Source organism: Macaca fascicularis, chromosome 14 (assembly GCF_037993035.2).
Source record: "Macaca fascicularis isolate 582-1 chromosome 14, T2T-MFA8v1.1".
Taxonomy (NCBI): domain Eukaryota; kingdom Metazoa; phylum Chordata; class Mammalia; order Primates; family Cercopithecidae; genus Macaca; species Macaca fascicularis.
The window spans coordinates 6451882-6474732 of NC_088388.1; the positions used below are offsets into that span (position 1 = coordinate 6451882).

The window sequence follows — 22851 nt, forward strand, 5'->3', positions numbered from 1 at the left end:
TTTGATTTTATATCTCCCTAAGTTGATAACTAGTGTAAGTCTGAATCAGACAGCTTTTGTTTGAATCATCTGCTCACCTCACAGTTAATGAGATAACAGTGAAATAAAAATATTAAAATAACAGATTGAAAAAAGAGAAGTTGCGTATCCAGGTGATCAGTATTACTTGAATAGTAGTAGTCAAGACTATTGTTTGTTGTTCTCTTCTCTTAGATCTTTGCTCTGATAACCATGGCTGTTTTTAGGGTATTAGCTCTTTCTCAAGGTCTCTTAAGATGGATCAGTGGTGCAAGGATTGTGGCAGATAACCCATTCATTATTTTGATTTCTTTCAGATTTCGGCCTATTAAAGGAAGGCAGGAAGAACTAAAGGAAGTAATTGAACGTTTTAAGAAAGATGAACACTTGGAGAAAGCCTTCAAATGTTTGACTTCAGGCGAATGGGCACGGCACTATTTTCTCAACAAGAATAAAATGCAGGAGAAGTTATTCAAAGAACATGTAAGTTTATTAAGACTGATGCTGCTAACCTATTTGGGTAAGAATAGTGAAGTAAATTGAAACCCTAAATGTTAGTTAATACTGAAATTTTAAGTTTATTTTTCATAAAACTAATCAGTCTGAAGATCTTGTAACACATAGTCATTTGAATGACAGTCCAAAGAAAAAACTGGGCCAGGCTCAGTGGCTCATGCTTGTAATCCCAGCACTTTGGGAGGCTAAGGCAGGGAGTATTGCTTAAGGCTAGGACTTCGAGACCAGCCTGGGCAACATAGCAAGACTCCATCTCTAAAATAATAAGAATAAAAAAATTAGCCAGGCATGGTAGTGTACACCTTTGTAGTTTGTAGTTCCAGCTACTCAGGAGGCAGAGCCAGAAGGATTGCTTGTGCCCAGGAGTTAGAGGCTGCACTGAGCTATGATCTTGCCACTGCGCTCCAGCCCTGGGAGACAGAGCAAGACCCTGTCTCTACAACCAAAAAAGGAGAGAAAACTTTGTCATATAGAGGTGAAATTCATTGTGAGCCTTAAGGGAAACAAACCATTAGGTACTCATACGGAGAGAGTACCCTTAACCCCAAAATTTGAAACGCTCCAAAATCTGAAACTTTCTGAATGCTGACATGACGCTCAAAGGAAATGCTCATGGGAAGATTTTGAATTTTTTGGTTAGAGGTGTTCAGCTAGTTACTGTAGTGCAAATATTGCAAAATCAGAAAAATTGTGACATTCAAAACTCCTAAGTAACAATAAAGTTTGTTACTTAATGATCTTACTTTTTTTATTGTTTTTTAGAGGCAGAGTCTTGCTCTGTCATCCAGTCTGGAATGCAGTGGCCTGATTATGGCTCACTGTAGCTTCCATCTCAGTCTCAAGTGATCCTTCCTCTCAGCCTCCCAAGTAGCTGGCACTAAAGGTACATGCCACCATGCTTGGCTAATGTTTTTTCGTAGAGAAATAGTCTCGCTATGTTGCCCAGGCTAGATGTTACATTTTTTTCATCATTGCGGGTGGTTTGCTTTTATAATTCTCTAAGAAAGTCTAGCAGGGTATACCATTTAAAGTCATTATCAATTTTTTTTTTTTCTGTTTTAGGTATTTATTTATTTGCGAATGTTTGCAACTGACAGTGGATTTGAAATATTGCCATGTAATAGATACTCATCAGAACAAAATGGAGCCAAAATAGTTGCAACAAAAGAGTGGTAACTATTCTACTAGTATAAACCTTTAATTTAAAGTTCTCTTCTAAATTATTGTTGAAGTGCTAAGAAATGCATGGTAAGGAATGAAGCCAGAGTTTAGCCTGAGGTAGCCAATGCAGTGCCGTTGCCTTGGCCCATCAACTGGAGTCAGAATCAGGAAATCAGAAGTCTCAGTTGAACCAGAGCCCATCTCTAGGCCAAATTGCTTTTCATTTTCCCTTTGTTGACTCTGGATGCCTGTTCAGTGATGTGGTTGCTGAAGGGCTGTGGACACCATTATTAGATAACCTGGCTTCCACAGTCAGTCTTCTACTAGCCTAGAAGAAAGGTTGGGGCTAAAGTCTTAATGATCCTAGTTTTATGGGTGGAAACCTCCCTAAAGCACTAGTTGCTTAAAAATACATATATATATGCCAGCTTCAATAAAAGTAGTAGAGTTGGTGGGGGGTGTTGGCTCACACCTATAATTCCAGCACTTTGGGAGGCCAAGGCAGGTGGATCACTTGAGGTCAGGAGTTCGAGACCAGCCTGACCAACATGGTGAAACCCTGTCTCTACGAAAAATACAAAAATTGGCTGGGCATGGTGGCGCACACCTGTAGTCCTAGCTACTTGGGACGCTGAAGCAGGAGAATCACTTGAACCCAGGAGACAGAGGCTACAGTGAGCCGAGATCGCATCACTGCACTCCAGCCTGGGCAATAGAGTGAGACTCCATCTCAAAAAAATCGGAGTTGAGCCCAGCTAAGAGGGATAAAAATTACAGATGAAAGAGAATATATACTACTGTATTTTCTTTCCTGTCATGCCTGTTCCCTGTACTATCTCCCAGGAAAGACATGTAGCTCCTTATGTACCCATCCTTCAATATTCCTACAGCAAAAATTTTGGGGGTCAGATATCTGAAAATGGAATAGGTAAAAGAACCTTATTGCCAGGCCTCTGGGGTGAGTGTGCATACATGAAATGTGCCTCGTTTACCTCAGGATATATTAAGCCTGCTAGTTGGATTGTGTGGCTGCCTGTGTTGCAGATGGGTGTGTAGGTTTGAGATCTAGGGTCCTAGAGCTGTGCCATCCAGTACAGTAGCGACCAGCCCTTGAGTCCTTGAAATGTGGCTAATCTGAATTGAGAAGCACTGTAAGTGTGCTATACACACCAGATTTCATATTAAATTTTATTCCCATTCGTGGTTCTTATATTACCTACTGAAATCGTATTTTGGATATTGGGTTAAAATATATTGTTGGCCAGGCACAGTGGCTCACCTGTAATCCCAGCACTTTGGGAGGCCGAAGTGGGCAGATCATGATGTCAAGAGATCGAGACCATCCTGGCTAAAATGGTGAAACCCCGTCTCTAGTAAAAATGCAAAAAAAAATTAGCTGGGTGTGGTGGTGCACACCTGTAGTCCCAGCTACTTGGGAGGCTGAGGCAGGAGAATCGCTTGAACCCAGGAGGCAGAGGTTGCAGTGAGCCGAGATCACGCCACTGCACTTCAGCCTGGGCAACAGAGTGAGACTCCGTCTCAAATAAAATAAAATTATGTTGTTAAAGTAATTTCACCTATATTCACTTAACTTTCTTAATGTGGCCGCTAAAAAAATTAAGATTGAAAATTTAGCTTGCATTACATTCCTAGTGGATGGTGTGCTCTAAAGAGTGGCACCACAATTCCGGATCCTCATAACCCTTACTGCCACTGGTCCCTGCCTGCTTCATTCATCCAGCAGTCAGAAAGTTTAATTCAGTGCTGCAAGTATTTGAGTACTTTCTGCTTGCAAAACACCACACCAGGGAGTTCAGAGACATAGGTGGCATAGTCCCTGTCCTGGTTGAGTTTCCGTTCTCTTGCAGGAATAAGATGGGTACACAAGTAACCATGGCACAAGGCTGTGGAGCTCCAAGGTGGAAGAGAAGGATAGCCAGGTGGGGATCCCAGTGAGCTAACTAAAGTATAGGCCTTTTCAGTTTCTGATATTTATTGTCAGGGTTATTTTATTAAAAGAAGCCTTACTATTTTTAATTACTAGTAATTTTTAACACATCACATATTTTAAATAGGAAACGAAATGACAAAATAGAATTACTGGTGGGTTGTATTGCCGAACTTTCAGAAATTGAGGAGAACATGCTACTTAGACATGGAGAAAACGACTTCAGTGTCATGTATTCCACAAGGAAAAACTGTGCTCAACTCTGGCTGGGTCCTGCTGCATTTATAAACCATGGTAAGCTGTATTTCCAAGGTGTTGGCGCTAGTGTTGGGCGTTCTTGCTAACGGCTAGAATGGCCTCGTCAACCTCAGTCAAATCTTTATCTTCCTTTAAAGGAGAATTTGAAATAGAAATTTTTCCACAAACTTATTAAAATAAATGTATATTCCTTTAGTTGAACTTGAGATCTAAACTCCTGTCAAAAGTTGTAAAGTTATATGGAAAGCTTATTTCAGATTTCTGTAATTGTTCGTGTTTCTGATCTTATCAACAGTTAATTGACTTTATCTTTTGGACATTTTTCAGATTGCAGACCTAATTGTAAGGTAAGCATTAAAAAAAATTTCTTCAAGTATTTTGTTTTTGCTTCAGGTGTGAGTTTCTTACTGAGTTACTTTTATTTTAGTTTGTGTCAACTGGTCGAGATACAGCATGTGTGAAGGCTCTGAGAGATATTGAACCTGGAGAAGAAATTTCTTGTTATTATGGAGATGGGTTCTTTGGAGAAAATAATGAGTTCTGCGAGTGTTACACTTGCGAAAGGTAAAGTGTTAAGTAAAATGTTCAGCCTCAACATTTTTTGTTAACAACCTGATTTTGGGGATTAAACTCACATCTCTTCATTGTTTAAATGCAGAGATAGTCTTTATGTTCTTTAGCATAGCAGCCGGTGCAATGTATGTGAACACAGTCAAATGCTGCACAACTATTTAGGGACACTGGAATGTCCTTAAATAAATTTTAAATTGCCCTTTAAAATCTTAATATTACCAGCTAAGAGTGGGCCAGAAAACAGCTGTGCTTAAGGAGAGAATGGCTAATAGCTCCCACACATCACACACGCAGTGCCAGAATGGGGCTGCCCCTTTCATAATGTCAAGTGGAGTTCCCCACTGATAGCCATCTTGCATATTATCAAGCTGTGTCTTCTGGAATTTTAGTTTTACAGTTCTTAAGATTTGTTACCTGCTATCAGTCATTCAATAAGGAGCCTCTTTTTGTGTCTCATCCTCATCCAGAGTCCTGGAGTCTTTACAGAAATCCCCCACATCTGCATTGGCAGGACCAGCAGTTCATATTGCTCATCATAGTGACTTCTGTACATGAGAGCACCATGAAGGGAGCGCCACAGGCTCAGGCAGGCAAGGGCTGCAGGAAGAGTCCCCTCAAAGGCAGTGCAGACCACACAGGCCACAGAGAAGGAAACCTGAAGTCCATTTTGCACAGCTTGCACTGTGCCAGGCACTTGACTCACCTCACTTTGTTCAGTTCTCAGAGGTATTCATGAAAGAGCTAGGAGGTGCCCACATTGCAAGTACCAAAACATAAGTATCAGACCCCAGTCAGCCTAACTTCAGAGTCCTCATTCTTTCTACTTCATACTGCTTTTGGAGATACGATCAAAGTTATTAGTGTCACCTCTCCCACTTTAAAACACCTACAGATAGCCAGCCTAGAGGTTGCAGTGGGCAGATACCCCAGTCACCATTTCCCTCCTTTCTGGATAGCCAGGGATTTCCATCTGTTTAGTGAGAGAGGATGGAGTCATAAAGTCACAGTGCGACCGTAGCCATCTCTGTCCCAGCGTTGAGTGGGCTCCTTACCATAAAGGTGTGGCAGAAAACCAGTTCCTAGTGCTGCTGAATTTTTGCCAGGGCAGAGGGACATAAAATTTACTTTTTTCTACATAAAAATTATTCACATTGGTTAGATCTTTGACCAGTCCACAGCATACCCTTTAATCTATAAAGTAGTTTAATTATAGTTCAATAATGCTTCAAAATCATTTTGTAGAGGAAACATAGTACAACAGTTAAGTGCCTGTCATCTGAAATCAGACTGCCTGGGTTGGAATCCTGCAACTCTGCATTTCATTAGCTATGTGATGTGTAAGGCAAGTCATTTAGCTGCTTTGTGCCTTAATTTCCCCATCTGTAAAATGGGGATAACATCAGAACCTATTTTGTAGGGTTGATATGAAGATTAAATTTGTTATTTCCTATAAAGCATGTAGAATAGCACACAGTTAATACATACATGTTAACTATAATTATTGGTTTCTGGTTATTTTCCCATTAGAATATAAGCTCCATGAAGGCAGGGGCTTGTATCTGTTTCATTTTCTGCTATATCCCCAGAATACAGAACAGTACCCTGGCGCATAGTAAGTCCTTGATAAATATTTGGTAAACAAATGAATAGAGTAAATATGATGAAGTTTTTGGAGGCGGTCCTGAAAACACCTAACCACATACTCAGGATTCCAAACCAACACTGAAACAGCTCTTTCCCTGGTTTAGAACTGCAAGTATAGCCATTTTCATTGAGCGGTTTAGTTCTCTTTCGTGAGCCTTTTTTTTCTCACTGGTGAAAATGAGGATAATCTCACCTACTCCACAGGGTTAGTGTGAGAAATAGAAACATGTGGAAGTCCTTTTTAAATGGAACAGAATAGTGGCCATGGCTATTGTCAGACTGTTTGAGCAGTTTGATTTCAAGATTGGCTGCATATATTCTTGAAATTCTCAAGCCTGTAATCCCAGCACTTTGGGAGGCCGAGACAGGCGGATCACGAGGTCAGGAGATCGAGACCATCCTGGCTAACACGGTGAAACCTCATCTTTACTAAAAAATACAAAAAACTAGCCGGGCGAGGTGGCGGGCGCCTGTAGTCCCGGCTACTCGGGAGGCTGAGGCAGGAGAATGGTGTAAACCCGGGAGGCGGAGCTTGCAGTGAGCTGAGATCCGGTCACTGCACTCCAGCCTGGGCGACAGAGCAAGACTCCGTCTCAAAAAAAAAAAAAAAGAAAGAAATTCTCAGAAACACCAAATTATTTCTGCCTTTATAGAAATTAGCTGGGAAGATGCATCTAGGAGCTCATTCCCTCATCCATTACATATTAACGGAGCAGTTACTTAATGTTAGGCCAGGTACATGCGGGATAAACAAGACCAGCACAGTGCCAGCTGTTAGGTCAGTTCAGTGAAGGGGACACACACTGTGCTGAGAGCCAGAGGGTAAAAGGAAGAGGCTCTCTGAAGAAGCGAGAATGGATGGAGTGGATGGAGTCGTGTGCAGACACTGAGTTGCGCTAGACTCTCCAGGATACGTTTGAAGCATGTTTCTGTGCTACGCTGTACTGACAATAGTAGTTGTAGTATGTTCACAAGTACTGCACATTGTACTCTAGAAAATTTAAAGCAAAAGCCACACACATGTGGTTCACGCCTATAATCCCAGCACTTTGGGAGGCCGAGGCAGGTGGATTACCTGAGGTCAGGAGTTCGAGACCAGCCTGGCCAACATGGCAAAACCCCATCTCTACTAAAAATACAAAAATTAGCCAGGCCTGGTGGTGCACACCTGTAATTCCAGCTACTCAGGAGGCTAAGGCAGGAGAATTGCTTGAACCCTGGAGGCAGGGGTTACAGTGAGCCAAGATCGTACCACTGCACTCCAGCCTGGCCGACACAGGAAGACTGTGTCGCAGGAAAAAAAAGAACAAAAATTCTGATAACAAAAAGCTCCTAATAAGCTTATAAGAAAAAGACAGTCAAATAGGAAAAAAGGTAAAGGAGAAAGAGATGCAGAGATGCTTCACAGGAAAAAAAATGACCATAAACAAGGAGATTAAAACAAGGTTAGGTACTCATTTTCACTCATCACTTTGGCAAAAAAAAAAATTTTTTTTTAGACGGAGTCTTGCTCTGTTGCCAGGCTGGAGTTTAGTGGTGCAATCTTGGCTAACTGCAACCTCCACCTTCCGGGTTCAAGCGATTCTTCTGCCTCAGCCTCCCGAGTAGCTGGGACTACAGGCGCCCGCCATCACGCCCAGCTAATTTTTTGTGTGTGTTTTTGGTAGAGACAGGGTTTCACCATGTTTGCCAGGATGGTCTCTTTATCTATTGACCTCGTGATCCACCCACCTCAGCCTCCCAAAGTGTTGGGATTACAGGTGTGAGCCACTGTGCCCGGCCCACTTTGGCAAAATTTAAGGAGTACAATGTACCATTGGTGAGGATATGGAGAAACAGGAACTCATACCATGCTAGTAGGACCATGATTTACTCTATTCCTTTGGCAAAGTAATTTGGCAATGTTTATTAAAGGGCTGGGTGTGGTGGCTCACGCCTGTAAATCCAACACTTTGGGAGATCCAGCTGGGAAGATCCCTTGAGCCCAGCAGTTGGAGACCAGCTTGAGCAACATAGTGAGGCCCCATCTCCACAAAAATATTTAAAAATTAGCTGCTGGTGGTGGTACACTCTTATGGTCCCAGATACTCGGGATGCTGAGGTGGGAGGACTGCTGGAGCCTGGGAGGTTGACGCTGCATTGAGCTATGATCATGCCACTGCATTCCAGCCTGCACGGTAGAGTGAGACCCTGTCTCGAAAAAAAAAAAGGAAAAGAAATTTTCCAAGGTCCGGTAGTTTCTCATAGGCTATTAACGATTGATAATACTCATAACAAGTTGTTTTATTATTTTAAGTATAGATTTAAAGTTAATTTTATAATATAGATGCTTAATTTCCTTTGTGAGTTCAAGTCTTGGGTTTCCAGTGGTGATTAAGGCCTCAGCAGCTCATCACATCTGTTAACCTGTAGCCAAGTACCCTCAGCAGTTAAGCTTATTATAAGAAAGTGTGTTCTGTTTGTTTAACCTGTGCTATTTTCTCTTTCAGACGGGGAACTGGTGCTTTTAAATCCAGAGTGGGACTGCCTGCGCCTGCTCCTGTTATCAATAGCAAATATGGACTCAGAGAAACAGATAAACGTTTAAATAGGCTTAAAAAGTTAGGTGACAGCAGCAAAAATTCAGACAGTCAATCTGTCAGCTCTAACACTGATGCAGATACCACTCAGGAAAAAAACAATGCAAGTAAGTAAGGGAGATTTGATAAGCATATCTTTTAAAAGTATTTTCACACAATTTGCTTTATAAAGTGTGCTTCAGTAGTTTTAAACTTTTAAATACTGAGAGAGACTGGGACTTGTGAGCTTTGGCAGCACTTCAAGGCTCTAGACATGATTTGAGTACAGAGGCACAGTCTGGTATCCCACCTCCAACTTCAGTACCGTCCTCTAGACTATTTTTCTTGAATACCTTGGTAACTGGATATGAGTTCTTCGTCATATGTTCCAAGGTCATCATATGTTTTAAACATTTTCAAGGTGTTAGAGACTGTGATGATGTCGCTAGGTCCTGCAAGAAGACAGAAGGACTGAGTAGAATTACTAGGCTCTGTACATTCCAGTACCTAGCCAGTTTGTTAGAAAAGATGATGGACTTGGGGAATTCATAGCTTCTGGCCTCAAGGCTTCCACCTTTTCATTGCTTGCTGACCTTTTTCAAAACAAACTGACTCAGTTCAACAGACCACCAGTACCAGACTCAGAATTGTGATAGAGGAGCATTTTGAACAGTGCCGTATTGTGACATGCTGTATTGGCTACTCCAGAAAGTAGGAGTAAAGATGGAAAGGAGAAAGAAGCAACTTCTGAGATTCCAGTGGTGTGTGGGGGCAAGATCTGATGGAAACTGAAAAAGAGAACGAAGACTAAACAAAGAGAAAGGAAAGAGAAGAAACCCTAAATGGGCAAAGGAAAGCACATCCTGTTTGTGGAGCTTTGAAATATTGGAACCATTCTAATTGCTCCTGTTTTTCTGGGTACCATCAGTTTTCTGTAGTTGCCACTAAAGCAGTAGACTCTTGAGTCTGACTTGTCTCTGAGAGAGACAGAAGTTAGAAAGTTTTGACTTGGTGATTCCGAAAGTATGCCTTTGTTGGCACTTAAATGTCCAGTGAGACTTCTTGGCACCTTAGAGCCCTCTGAGATACTGATTATTTTAGGTTCTTCTCCCTACTTTCAGATGTTCTCAGCCCAACACTGGGTGCTCTCTTCCACTACAGAGAATCCTGAAGAAAAGGGAAGGTGTTTCCCATGATGGTGAATGTCACTACCATGAATTCCTGAATCTACCTGCTGCTGGGAGTCAGAGTCCAAGCATAACCCGTGTAGCGTAAAAGCAGTGCTGTAGCCCTATTCCAGTCTTTTTCGTTAATGTCCAAAGTGAACAAGAGTTAGTCAATCATTAACTGTTGACTGTTGATTCTCATAATAAATGCAGCATAACGAACATTTGTTTTCTGAGTCTGGTTCCTTGGTGAAACTGGAGACTTGTGAAGCCCATTTTATCAATGCAGACATAAAAACACTTAAAAGCCAGGCATGGTGGCACACCTGTAGTCCCAGCTACATGGGAGGCTGAGGTGGGAGGATCACTTGAGCCCAGGAGTTTGAGACCAGCTTGGGCAACATAGTAAGACCTGTGTCTTTTTTTTTTTTTTTTTTTTTTTTTTTTTTGAGACGGAGTCTCTGTCCCCAGGCTGAAGTGCAGTGGCATACTCTAGGCCCACTGCAGCCTCAGCCCCCACCTCCCAGGTTCAAGCGATTCTCCTGCCTCAGCCTCCCGAGCAGCTGGGATTACAGGCATGTGCCACTGCATCCAGCTAATTTTTGTATTTTTAGTAGAGACAGGGTTTCACCATGTTGTCCAGGATGGTCTCAATCTCCTGACCTTAGGTGATCCGCCTTGCCTCGGCCTCCCAAAGTGCTGGGATTACAGGTGTGAGCCACTGCATCTGGCCAGAGACCTGTGATTTTTAAACAAAAACACTTAGGTTCGTGCTGCCGTCTGTATGTGGAGACAGCCACAGAGTTGCCCATGTTGAATGGCTGTGTGATGTAGGTGTTTTATGCTTAAGTAGTAACTTTATTACTAGTGTATAAGCTACTGAACTCAATATACTACTTAGTTTAAAAGATAAGAATACAGATAATTTTTGGAAGATGTTGGGTATACTAATTAACCATTTATTAATATTTATTAAACCAATTAATATTTGGGAATATATATTAATAAACTAAATACTTATTGAAATCCTGCTAGTTCTTGAAGACATAGAAAGATGTTTGAGACGGGCCCTTTCCTCAGGGAGCTTATGCCTTAGCTCCAGCAGAAGAAAGGTGCACAAGTTAGCAGAACAGACTGGAGGCACAGGCTTTCAAGTTTGGAGGGATGGAATAATTGCTTTAAGCTGGAGTCTCAGCCTTACAGAAGAAAGGTGCACATTTTGCAGTGACTGCTGGTATTGGGGTGCTTGCCTTCTTCCAATTCCCTTTCCACAGCATGATTGGAGCAATCCAGGGGTCAGTGTGACTAACTCTGAGGTCATGGGCAGAGTGGATAGGCATGGCTCAGTGCTCTCTTTGAAGGAGCTCGAGGCTTTAGTTGTCTCTGAGACCATTGTATGTTATGTTCACATAGGGTTTCTTGAGTTCTTACATGTGTTCTCTTAGGCTGTATTTATTTTGGTGTTTGTCTCAGCCATCCACTCCACCTGTCTGAAAGAAAGGTCTGGAAGCCACAGCCTGCCAGAAAGCCAGCACTGCCAGGCCCTCCTCCCAGGGTGGTGGATGCACATGCTGTGCGTGTTTGTGGAGTGCTTTTTCTGTGTGGCTGCTGGTCTTTATCCTGTGGTTCGTTTAGAATTTAGCAGCTGATAGAGGAACTGCTTTCTTTGAACACATGTATAAAGAAATGTTTTGAGTAGTTGGAAGAAAATTTTCTTCCATACAGGTGCTTTTTTGGAAAGTACCTTGAGAGCTACAGTGTGACTCTGCTTTAGCATACAGAAGTAGAGACAACAAGGAATCCGTTTTCACAAATCCAGTCCCCACGTCTGAATTATAATGCCAGGACTGGAGGAGTCTGGTTTTTCAGGCCTCATGCCTTGCTGACTGGTGTGCCCCCTCTGAAGTTAGTGCTGTGATAGGGAATGTGAGACCAGAGAGAAGCTCGCGAGCAGTCTGTGGAGATGCAGACACGGGTCTCTGCATGTGCCACAAGTCAGGACAAGCCCCGGAAGAATCAGCCAGAGGGAGAAGTTGATCTTAACTATGGAGCACCTGTCCTAGATGCAGAGGCTGGGGCGCTGCTTCTCACTCTTGCCCTGTCACTGATGTCATCAGTTGATCTGAACACTGTTTTCTGCTGAGCCTTCGGGCTGCTTCCGAGTTCTAACCCCCTGTTCCAGGTAGCCATTGGCAGTCTATGCTGGTCACGTCAGATGAAAGCTGCTTGTGCCGAGTAAACCCCTTGAGACCGAGGTCTTTAAAGTCCTGTCAGAGGCTTTCTGGATCCTCAAGTTCTGGAGATGCTCGACTGTGGCCCTTGTATTATCTTAGTTCACGCTGATGGTGCGCATTTCCAGTGCAGCCTGAGTACTCAGGAAGGCTTTGGTGTCGTTCACAACTCTTTTGTCTGGCTGGAAGTCTTGTGCCACCCTGCCTTATGATTTTGAGGATACCCTGAAGTGACCGTAACAGCCATGCAGTTGGGCCTTTACCCATAAGTTGAGGCCAACACCATGATTCTTCTGTAGTATGCCTTACAGGCAGCATAAGAGTCATTTTAATGCTCAGGAAGCCTAACAAGTCCCATCTCTTCTGTTCACCAGATGGATGACCTTAGGCACAGTAGTCCACATGAGCTTGGTTTTCACGTAGCTTTAATCGCATTTCCTTCCAAAGGCATTTATTAGGATGAGTGTGGCCATTTTGCACAGTACCTAGCATGTAGTAATTGCTGAAAAGAATGTGTACCCCCACCTAAAATTACAGTCCAGGTCCATGCATTTGAGATTTGTCCCAGCCGAGAGGGGAAGAGTCATACAAGGCATGTAAGTGCCAGAGCAAGCTCAAACACAGGCGCTTACCCCACTTAGGTCCTAGTCCTTGGTTTCTTGATGGACTTTTAAAAATCATTGACTTTTAATTTGTCATTGTGACCACTGTCTTCCTCCTTTAGCCTTCACTGTCTGAAATTCTCAACCCCTGCCAGGACAGTGCAGCTTCTTTGGACATTGAAGGACTCTTGTCACTCTACTGGACCCTCGTCTTTGTCACATTTCTCATATTCTTTGCCTTTTTTTTTCTTTTGATTTGATGAGCATACCATTTGACAGGGCTTTTGATGAGAAAATGCTTTTCGAAAAAATTTAGAGTACATTGGTAACATGTAAGTGAAATCTCTGTGTTAATACAATACATAGCATCAAATACATACCCATTTTGTGCTCAAAAATGGAGCGTTTATGTTAGTTTAGACACAAACCCATAAAAGTGCTTTGGTTTTCTGTTGTCAACAATGAATGTCTTGGAAGGAGGGATGGGATGGGGAGAGCTGAATTCAGAATCACCGTAAAATGGGAGTCATCCAAAGCGTAAAAATAAGTACCAAGGAAGGAGCTTCTTGGGTGCTGAGAAGACATAGGAAAGGCATTGCAGAGAAAGTCCCCAGAGGCTCCCTGAGAGAGTTGTTGCCTAAGCTGAGTCTTACAGGGGGATGAGAAGTTGGCCAAGTGAAGCATATTCAAAGCAGAGGGCCTTTCAGACAGCTCTATAGACAGAGGGGAGTTTGAGTCAAGGCTTTTCTTCATGACGAGTACAGGCAAAGAAGAAAGATGTGAGCACAGGTTAAAATTTTAGACTTCATTCTTAGGACATTAGGTTGCTGAAAGGTTTAAAACCCAGAAGCTGCATGATACACTAGGAAAGTCATCCTGGCTATGTGGTGGTAAACGGATTGTTGGGAAAACAATAGGAAAAACAAAACTGCCATAGTTCAATGCAGGAGGCTGTGGTGTTCCAGACAGGGAAGAGTAGACAGGTTGCAGTGACACTGCAGGGGTGGACTCCGCGGCACATGGTGATTGGCTTGGTGAGGCAGTCAAGGAGGGCCGTCAGCTTTCTGCTTCGGCAGCTGGGCGTGTGGTGGTGGTATTGGCCAAGATGGAGACCTCAAAAGGGGACGTCGTCAGGAGACTTGATGGTGAGTTCCATTTAGGGGCTTAGAGACAGTCGGTATTTGGTGACCTGGGTCTGCAGTTTAGGAGACAGTCTGGCTAGAGTTTGGGAACTGTCAGCCTGTAAGTGGTAATAGCCATGGGAGAATGGGTGCTTATCACCTGGGGTCTAGGACTGCACAGACCTGAAGAGTAACAGTCTAGGGGGCCGATGAAGGAGGGGTGCCAGGGATGGAGAAGGAAAACCAGGAGAGTACGCTCTTTGACAGCCAAGAGAAGAAAAGTTTTCTCAAGAAAAAGTGGTTATCAGTGTCACATTCAGAGAAATGAAGAAAGGGAAGGGCTGAAGAGTGTGTGCTGCATTTGACGACAAGGAGTTGTCGGATCACCAAAGGCTGTCTCATTGGAGGAGCAGGCTGGACCCAGACGGCGGGGATTGCTGTGGAGAATGGGACATGGATGTGATTGTTGTGTAAGGGTGCTTGCAGGTGCATCATGAGAGTGGAATGGAAAGAGGAGAAATAAAAGGTTGGAAGCCACTAAGATTGATCATAAATTGGTCCTTGCAGAGGCATAGAATGAGCAAAGGATCATCGTAGCCACATCTGAGAAAGCCAAGTGAAGGGAAGCAAGCAGTGCGGTCCTTTCTTCACTAGTGTGTCTTTATGTTGGCAGCACGTCCACTCAGTCCACCTTGTAGGCAAGCCTCGTAAGCATAAAGAAACCCTTTAGCCAAAGAGTTCCCTATTTTTTCTTATTTTCTAAATTTCTTATTTTAAAAAAAAGTATTTGCTACCACATAGTTCTGTATAGTTCCAGTGGATAATAAATCACTTGTTCTCAAATTGAATCATATTCAAACTTCACCACTACTGCTGTTTTAAAAATAGGGCACCACCTTGGTAGCAGCCCACGTGTGTAAGTATGTTTTTGGTTCAAACCGTGAATCTCCTTGCTGTGCGTTCTGGTTTATGTACCCCGAAGCCACTTACGAGTCAGTCTGTATGTGCAGGACCTTCTTTGTTTTTGTTCTTGTTTTTCTGAGATGAAGTTTCACTCTTACCTCCCAGGCTGGAGTACAATGGCTAGATTTTGGCTGACTGCAACCTCCACCTCCCAGGTTCTAGTGGTTCTCCTGCCTCAGCCTTCCCAGTAGCTGGGATTACAGGCACATGCCACCATGCCTGACTTATTTTTATATTTTTAGTAGAGACCAGGTTGGTCTCGAACTCCTGACCTCAGGTACAGAGCCTTCTATTCTTGGTGGTTTGATAATTTTTGGAATGCTTGTGATGCATTCTTGCTCCTCTCAATAAAAACTGAACTTAGGGTAACTTACTTGCTTAGCTGGGCAGAATGGCAGTTTCCCCGGCAAACTGAGGCATGTAGAAAGCGACAGAGACTTTCTCTGCAGGATCCTGGTCCTCACTTGGGTGGGCAGTGTGCTGAGCTTACCTGTATTTTATTATTTTTATTCTCCCTGTTCTGGTGAGAGGTGGTGATGATTCGTTTTGTTATCTTGGCTTCTCTAGCAAATCTGTAAATGGAGTGTTTTGATTAGGAAGAAGTTTTTCAACTGGACATGCAGGAACTAGGTAATTGAGACACTGACTTGTATAAACTTCTATAAATAATAGTCCAGCATGTCAATACAGAGGAAAAATGAACATAGCAGAAAGTCAGTGGCAAGGTCAGACACACTACAGGAGCAGCTTAAGCTTGAGTCACATATGAAGCCTTTTGAGAAGCCATTCAACTTTATTCCTTATATTGACAGCACATCTACTCAATCCACCTTGTAGGCAAGACTTGTAAGCATAAAGAAATTCTGTAGTGAAAGAATTATCTAAATATCCTTATGTTTTAAAAAATATTTTCTACCGGCCGGGTGCGGTGGCTCAAGCCTGTAATCCCAGCACTTTGGGAGGCCGAGACGGGCGGATCACGAGGTCAGGAGATCGAGACCATCTTGGCTAACCCGGTGAAACCCCGTCTCTACTAAAAAATACAAAAAAAACTAGCCGGGCGAGGTGGCGGGCGCCTGTAGTCCCAGCTACTCAGGAGGCTGAGGCCGGAGAATGGCGTAAACCCGGGAGGCGGAGCTTGCAGTGAGCTGAGATCCGGCCACTGCACTCCAGCCTGGGCGACAGAGCGAGACTCCGTCTCAAAAAAAAAAAAAAAAAAAAAATATTTTCTACCTAGTAGTTCTGTATAATTCCAGTGGATAAGAATACACTCATTCTCAAATTGAAACATGTTCATCACTACTCAGGTTGTGATTACCATTAGGGTCAGTTGTAACCCTTTTCTGTCCTGGCCATGGAGGAAAGAAGTTGGATCTCCCTTTGTCCTGAGAGTGTACAATTCTGGCAGCGTGCATCTTCCTTCACTGTGATTGTTGGCACTGGGCAGTCACCGAAGGGACGGGGCCAAGTAAGCTTTGCAGCTCTTCTAAGTTGACAGCCCACTGGTTGCCTCTTCTGGTCCTCACGGAGTTGAAGGGGACAATTTAGAATAGTGCATTTCTTTTTTGATAGTGATTGGACTTTTCAGAGTGATAATATGTGGTTCTTAAGATCTAAGATCTGTTTTTCTTGTTTGAAACCATTACAATAGTATTTGTTCCTTAGAGCCCATGAGTATTATATTTCTATTCTATGTTAATGGCCAAGTGCTGTACTTCCTTTGGGTTAATGAGTAATGGATTTTAGAAACATTTTAAATGACTAAGGAGAATCTGTGAAAGGAAAAAACAATGTTAACTTTCTTTCAAATCTTTTATGTGGGAAACTCCTAAATCAGGAGAAGAAAGCCTTTGTTTGGGCCAGTGTCATGACAGATTAAGAAGCTTAGAGTGGAATCTAGGTCCTTGCTGTGCTAAAAGCTCCTTAACCATACAACTGCTTACCTCGAAAATGAATAAATGCCCCATAAATTAGAAAAGAACTTCAAAGAGAAGCAGTGCAGGGAATGCAGGTGCGCCGGCAGAATCTGCAGCAGGAGCCGTGTTGGCGTTTGTGTAATCTAAACGCGCTGTAGCTAATAGCCTGGGTTTGGGCATTCTTTTCTTGAACTCTGGTGTTACCAAGGCTGTTTTTCACCTTTTTCTCTTTAACCTTACAGCTTCTAACCGAAAATCTTCAGTTGGTGTAAAAAAGAATAGCAAGAGCAGAACGTTAACGAGGCAATCTATGTCAAGAATTCCAGCTTCTTCCAACTCTACCTCATCTAAGCTAACTCATATAAATAATTCCAGGGTACCAAAGAAACTGAAGAAGCCTGCAAAGCCTTTACTTTCAAAGATAAAATTGAGAAATCATTGCAAGCGGCTGGAGCAAAAGAATGCTTCAAGAAAACTCGAAATGGGAAACTTAGTACTGAAAGAGCCTAAAGTAGTTCTATATAAAAATTTGCCCATTAAAAAAGATAAGGAGCCAGAGGGACCAGCCCAAGCCGCAGTTGCCAGCGGGTGCTTGACTAGACATGCGGCGAGAGAACACAGACAGAATCCTGTGAGAGGTGCTCATTCGCAGGGGGAGAGCTCGCCCTGCACCTACATAACCCGGCGGTCAGTGAGGACAAGAACAAATCTGAAGGCGGCCTCTGACATCAAGCTTGAACCAAATACGTTGGATGGCTATAAAAGCAGCGTGACGGAACCTTGCCCTGACAGTGGGGAACAGCCACAGCCAGCTCCCGTGGTGCAGGAGGAAGAACTGGCTCATGAGACTGCGCAAAAGGGGGAGGCTAAGTGTCATAAGAGTGACACAGGCGTGTCCAAAAAGAAGTCACGACAAGGAAAACTTGTGAAACAGTTTGCGAAAATAGAGGAATCTACTCCAGTGCGTGATTCTCCTGGAAAAGACGATGCGGTACCAGATTTGATGGGGCCCCATTCTGACCAGGGCGAGCACAGTGGCACTGTGGGCATGCCTGTGAACTACACAGACTGTGCTCCTTCACCCGTCGGTTGTTCAGTTGTGACATCAGATAGCTTCAAAACAAAAGACAGCTTTAGAACTGCAAAAAGTAAAAAGAAGAGGCGAATCACAAGGTATGACGCACAGTTAATCCTAGAAAATAACTCTGGGATTCCCAAATTGACTCTTCGTAGGCGTCATGATAGCAGCAGCAAGACAAATGACCAAGAGAATGATGGAATGAATTCTTCAAAAATAAGCATCAAGTTAAGCAAAGACCATGACAACGATAACAATCTCTATGTAGCAAAGCTTAATAATGGATTTAACTCAGGATCAGGCAGTAGTTCTACAAAATTAAAAATCCAACTAAAACGAGATGAGGAAAATAGGGGGTCTTATACAGAAGGGCTTCATGAAAATGGGGTGTGCTGCAGTGATCCTCTTTCTCTCTTGGAGTCTCGAATGGAGGTGGATGACTATAGTCAATATGAGGAAGAAAGTACAGATGATTCCTCCTCTTCTGAGGGCGACGAAGAGGAGGATGACTATGATGATGACTTTGAAGACGATTTTATTCCTCTTCCTCCAGCTAAGCGATTGAGGTTAATAGTTGGAAAAGACTCTATAGATATTGACATTTCTTCAAGGAGAAGAGAAGATCAGTCTTTAAGGCTTAATGCCTAAGCTCTTGGTCTTCATTTGACCTGGGATAACTACTTTAAAGAAATTTAAAAATTCCAGTCAATTATTCCTCAACTGAAAGTTTAGTGGCAGCACTTCTATTGTCCCTTCACTTATCAGCATACTATTGTAGAAAGTGTACAGCGTACTGACTCAATTCTTAAGTCTGATTTGTGCAAATTTTTATCGTACTTTTTAAATAGCCTTCTTACGTGCAATTCTGAGTTAGAGGTAAAGCCCTGTTGTAAAATAAAGGCTCAAGCAAAATTGTACAGTGATAGCAACTTTCCACACAGGACGTTGAAAACAGTAATGTGGCTACACAGTTTTTTTTAACTGTAAGAGCATCAGCTGGCTCTTTAATATATGACTAAACAATAATTTAAAACAAATCATAGTAGCAGCATATTAAGGGTTTCTAGTATGCTAATATCACCAGCAATGATCTTTGGCTTTTTGATTTATTTGCTAGATGTTTCCCCCTTGGAGTTTTGTCAGTTTCACACTGTTTGCTGGCCCAGGTGTACTGTTTGTGGCCTTTGTTAATATCACAAACCATTGGTTGGGAGTCAGATTGGTTTCTTAAAAAAAAAAAAAAAAATACAATGACCTACGTGACAGCTCACTTTTCAGTACATTATGCGTACGAGGGTAGCAGTGTGTGGGATGAGTTTCGATACGGCGTATTTATTGCTTGTCATGTAAATTAAAAACCTTGTATTTAACTCTTTTCAATCCTTTTAGATAAAATTGTTCTTTGCAAGAATGATTGGTGCTTATTTTTTCAAAAATTTGCTGTGAACAACGTGATGACAACAAGCAACATTTATCTAATGAACTACAGCTATCTTAATTTGGTTCTTCAAGTTTTCTGTTGCACTTGTAAAATGCTACAAGGAATATTAAAAAAAAATCTATTCACTTTAACTTATAATAGTTTATGAAATAAAAACATGAGTCACAGCTTTTGTTCTGTGGTAACCTATAAAGTTTGTCTTTGAGATTCAATGTAAAGAACTGAAAACAATGTATATGTTGTAAATATTTGTGTGTTGTGAGAAATTTTTGTCATAAGAAATTAAAAGAACTTACCAGGAAGGTTTTTAAGTTTAGAAATATTCATGCCAATAAAATAGGAAATTATAAATATATAGTTTTAAGCACTGCATCAGTGGGAGTTCTTGGCTTATGTTAGTTTATTAAGAAAATATCAGATTTTTTTGACTATATTATCAGTTAAACAAAAAGGAGTCAGATTTAATTTGTTTTTTTGAAGCACTTTGAGAAATTAATTTTAATTAACTTAATGAGCAAATTTTTATTACTATTTTATATTCCATACCAGGTTCTTTTCATTTCTCTGGATTATTTTGCAAATCATTGGACAGAGAATTTGGGAATATAAATCTGTAACAGGTGTTTGACACCAGTAGGTCTCTCTTATTTCTGGGAAATGTGTACATGTACTTTCTGATATACAGTGTTCCTAAGTAAAAATCAATTTAGGGGATTTGTGTAGTGTCTATAGGAAAGTAGCCCATGTCTTAAAATATTAAAAGGAATCTGAAGGTAATGAAAAGTCCAGTGGAGAAAATCTCAATGCTTAATGTTACTACTAATTGATTCCTACTAGTTTCCAGGTTTGGGGGGATATTATTTAAATGAAACTCCTTAAGACTATTAATTGCCCATAGGTTCCAAATAGAAATTAATAAGACTTATGAACATTTTTAGAAAGTAGATTGTTTTCTCCTGGTTCTCTAAGGAACTACTTCTGTAGTCTTACATAGTCTCATCCTTGTTTGTTGTGGTGCAGTCAAACTCCTCAGGCATTTGGAAAGCATGTGGTAGACCTCCTTCCACACTCCCCCACACCCCCCTTCGCTGCGTCTGGAGGTCTTCACCAATGAAGTAGGGCAGCCCACACAGCCTCTCAGGAGCACCTGTCCGAGGCACCCGGAGCACTTTTCAGAGCACATCCAGCCCTCATGGGGTCCCTGCATAGCAATGTGAACCCCTGCCACTGAGGACGATGAAGGTAGACCCTGTGTCTGGAGGTGCTGGAGGGCAGAGGGTCGCCTCTTCTATTCCCATCTTAGTTTGGGTTGTTTTTAAAAGAGGTTCAGAGACTAAACCTTAAACCTTATTTGAATACCAACAATAGCTATTTTGGGAATTTCAATCTTAAAAAGTGACAAAATGCATTTCCCATTTTTCTTCATTTTTAAGCTTAATTTTAGTAACTTATTTATGATGTTTTAATTTTATCATGGCCTCCTCTTTGGAGGCTGACCTTCCCATGGGTCTCAAAGCAGTGACATTTGGTAGTGGATCACTGCCTCTCAGGAGTCGGTATGCACAAGCACTCAGCAGCCACTGTTGATGCCTTCTAGGGAAACCTAATTTCCGTTGGTAAAGGTAGGGGCCTCAGAACTGTTCTGGATCTGCTGTAGAACTTCACCATGTGGAATGGTGACATCCACACACCGTTGACCAGTTTGGAAGAGGTTGCGTTCAATAAAACTCTTAGCTTGAGCTTATGCAATGATTGGTTAAGATTTTGGCATTGTAAGAATTAGGAGATGATCATAGAAATATATGTAAAGTATTCAATTTTCAATCATTTTCAAATTACTGTTATAAATTGTTTTTGCTGAGTTGTAATACTTTTGAGATACAATGTATTCCTTGTACTGAAAGAATGAAAAAGGACTTTTTCAGCATTTGAGGTAAGTTCTTTAACGTTTCATTAAAAACATTTTTTACAAATATTTTGTACATGCACTTGCAGTATTGAGGTTAATCATTTTAATAAATTCGGAAATTAAAACAATTTGGCCAGTGTGCACTGTATCTGGAAAAAAAAAATCAAAGTGGTGACTTTCTCCACAAAATTTTCATGTAAAACAGAACTTGTAAAATCAGTTTCTAAAGCTTTTCAATACCTGTGAGTGTTGAGTTCTCTGGGCCCTGGTCTCCTCTTGTGTCTGGTGCCACTCATTTTTAAGAGAAGAGAGGGTAAACATTCATTCTTCTTTTAGTAGGGACACTAAACTACATACCCTCCTAGTTCTTGAACCCAAGCAATGTTTGCCCTCAATATGGAGCAAAATAACATTGAAGGCTTTTGCAACCCAAATGCATTAATAATTCCTGATTACTTGGAGGTTCTCCCCACCCCCCCACACTGTATTGGTCAAGTTAGCATACCCAGAACTGGCCTGGATCCTTTTTTCTCCCATTTACTATTGAAAGGAAATATGACTGTACAAGAGGGAGGAAACCTGAATTTGCCCAACTCTGCAACCTCTGAGTATCCCTGAGCAAGCTGCTTAATCTCCACGTCTCTTTCCCAGCACCTAGCACCATTCTGTGTCAGAGGTCAGTGTGGACGCCTGGTCCCGTCATCAGTTAAGTTTCTGGTTGAGCTGCATTCACTCTTGAGGATAATCTGGGTGAGTGGTGCACACACTGGACTAGTCAAGTATTGATTATTGATTTTTCCTAATTGATTGAAGTATCCACCCAAACTTGGGTTCCCATTATGGAAAAAGGCTAAGCGTGGCATGTCTGTTAAGTACTTAGGAGTCTTACTCAGCATCTTGGGTTTTCTCTCTACTCTTCCAATAGCCAATGGCAGCTAACTTGCCTGGAACCCTTGTGTGACTCGTTTCACAAATGTCAGCTTTCTGTCACTGACCTGCAGCACCATCGCATACCCTGCTGCAGAACCCGGTCGCACCCAGAGCAGAATTCAAGCAAGTCACCAGCTCCAGGGCATCCCTGTGACTACGGCATGTGTGACCCTCGCTTGCAAAGGCAGGTGAGGTCTCCAGCCTTCTACTCCCTCCCCGATGTCCTAGAGCACATGGGCATTACTTGTGTTTGCTAATGAGAGAGCCCAGGGGAAAAGTGAATTTATTGATTTAGAGATGGAGTCTCACTCTCTCGCCCAGGCTGGAGTGCAGTGGCACAATCTTGACTCACTGCAACCTCCACCTCCCAGGTTCAAGCGGTTCTCCTGCCTCAGCCTCCCAAGCAGCTGGGACTGCAGGCATCTGCCACCACGCTGGGTTAATTTTTGTATTTTTGGTAGAGATGGGGTTTCACCATGTTGGCCAGGCTGGTCTCGAACTCCTGACCTCAAGTGATCTGCCCGTCTCAGTCTCCCAAAGTGCTGGGATTACAGGCATGAGCCACCACACCTGGCTGAAAAGTGAATTTGGATTCTTCAGAAAGGGTACCAGGATTGCTAGGGGCAGGGTGTGTGAATGGCCAAGACTGGGAAAGGGAGTCGCTCACTAACACTGCCTCCACCATCTGCCACTCATTTTCTCCCAGGCGGTTAAGCTTAACACATATTCATGGAAACTGTTGTAAAGCTGCTAATCTGGAGGACAGAAGACAGACGCATGCCGTAGAGATTGCTTTGGTAACGTTCTGAAAAAGCCAA

General features: G+C 42.4%; 1 protein-coding gene across 12 annotated transcripts in view; it reads left to right on the forward strand.

The window, feature by feature from the left end:
* The window catches only part of KMT5B (lysine methyltransferase 5B), a 59612-nt gene extending 38381 nt beyond the window's left edge, over positions 1 to 21231 (forward strand). For 11 of the 12 annotated variants that reach the window (XM_074013033.1, XM_045372264.2, XM_045372266.2 and 8 more), the window contains 7 exons: positions 336 to 501; positions 1597 to 1706; positions 3771 to 3937; positions 4229 to 4248; positions 4329 to 4465; positions 8608 to 8804; positions 16918 to 21231. In XM_074013033.1, the coding sequence (XP_073869134.1) occupies positions 475 to 501; positions 1597 to 1706; positions 3771 to 3937; positions 4229 to 4248; positions 4329 to 4465; positions 8608 to 8804; positions 16918 to 18401 (2142 nt within the window). In that variant the 5' untranslated portion in view covers positions 336 to 474 and the 3' untranslated portion in view covers positions 18402 to 21231. Of the gene's footprint in view, positions 1 to 335; positions 502 to 1596; positions 1707 to 3770; positions 3938 to 4228; positions 4249 to 4328; positions 4466 to 8607; positions 8805 to 9837; positions 10065 to 16917 lie in introns of those variants that run through there. The other variant, XM_045372269.3, reaches the window with a different exon arrangement.
* The last annotated feature ends 1620 nt before the right edge of the window (positions 21232 to 22851 follow it).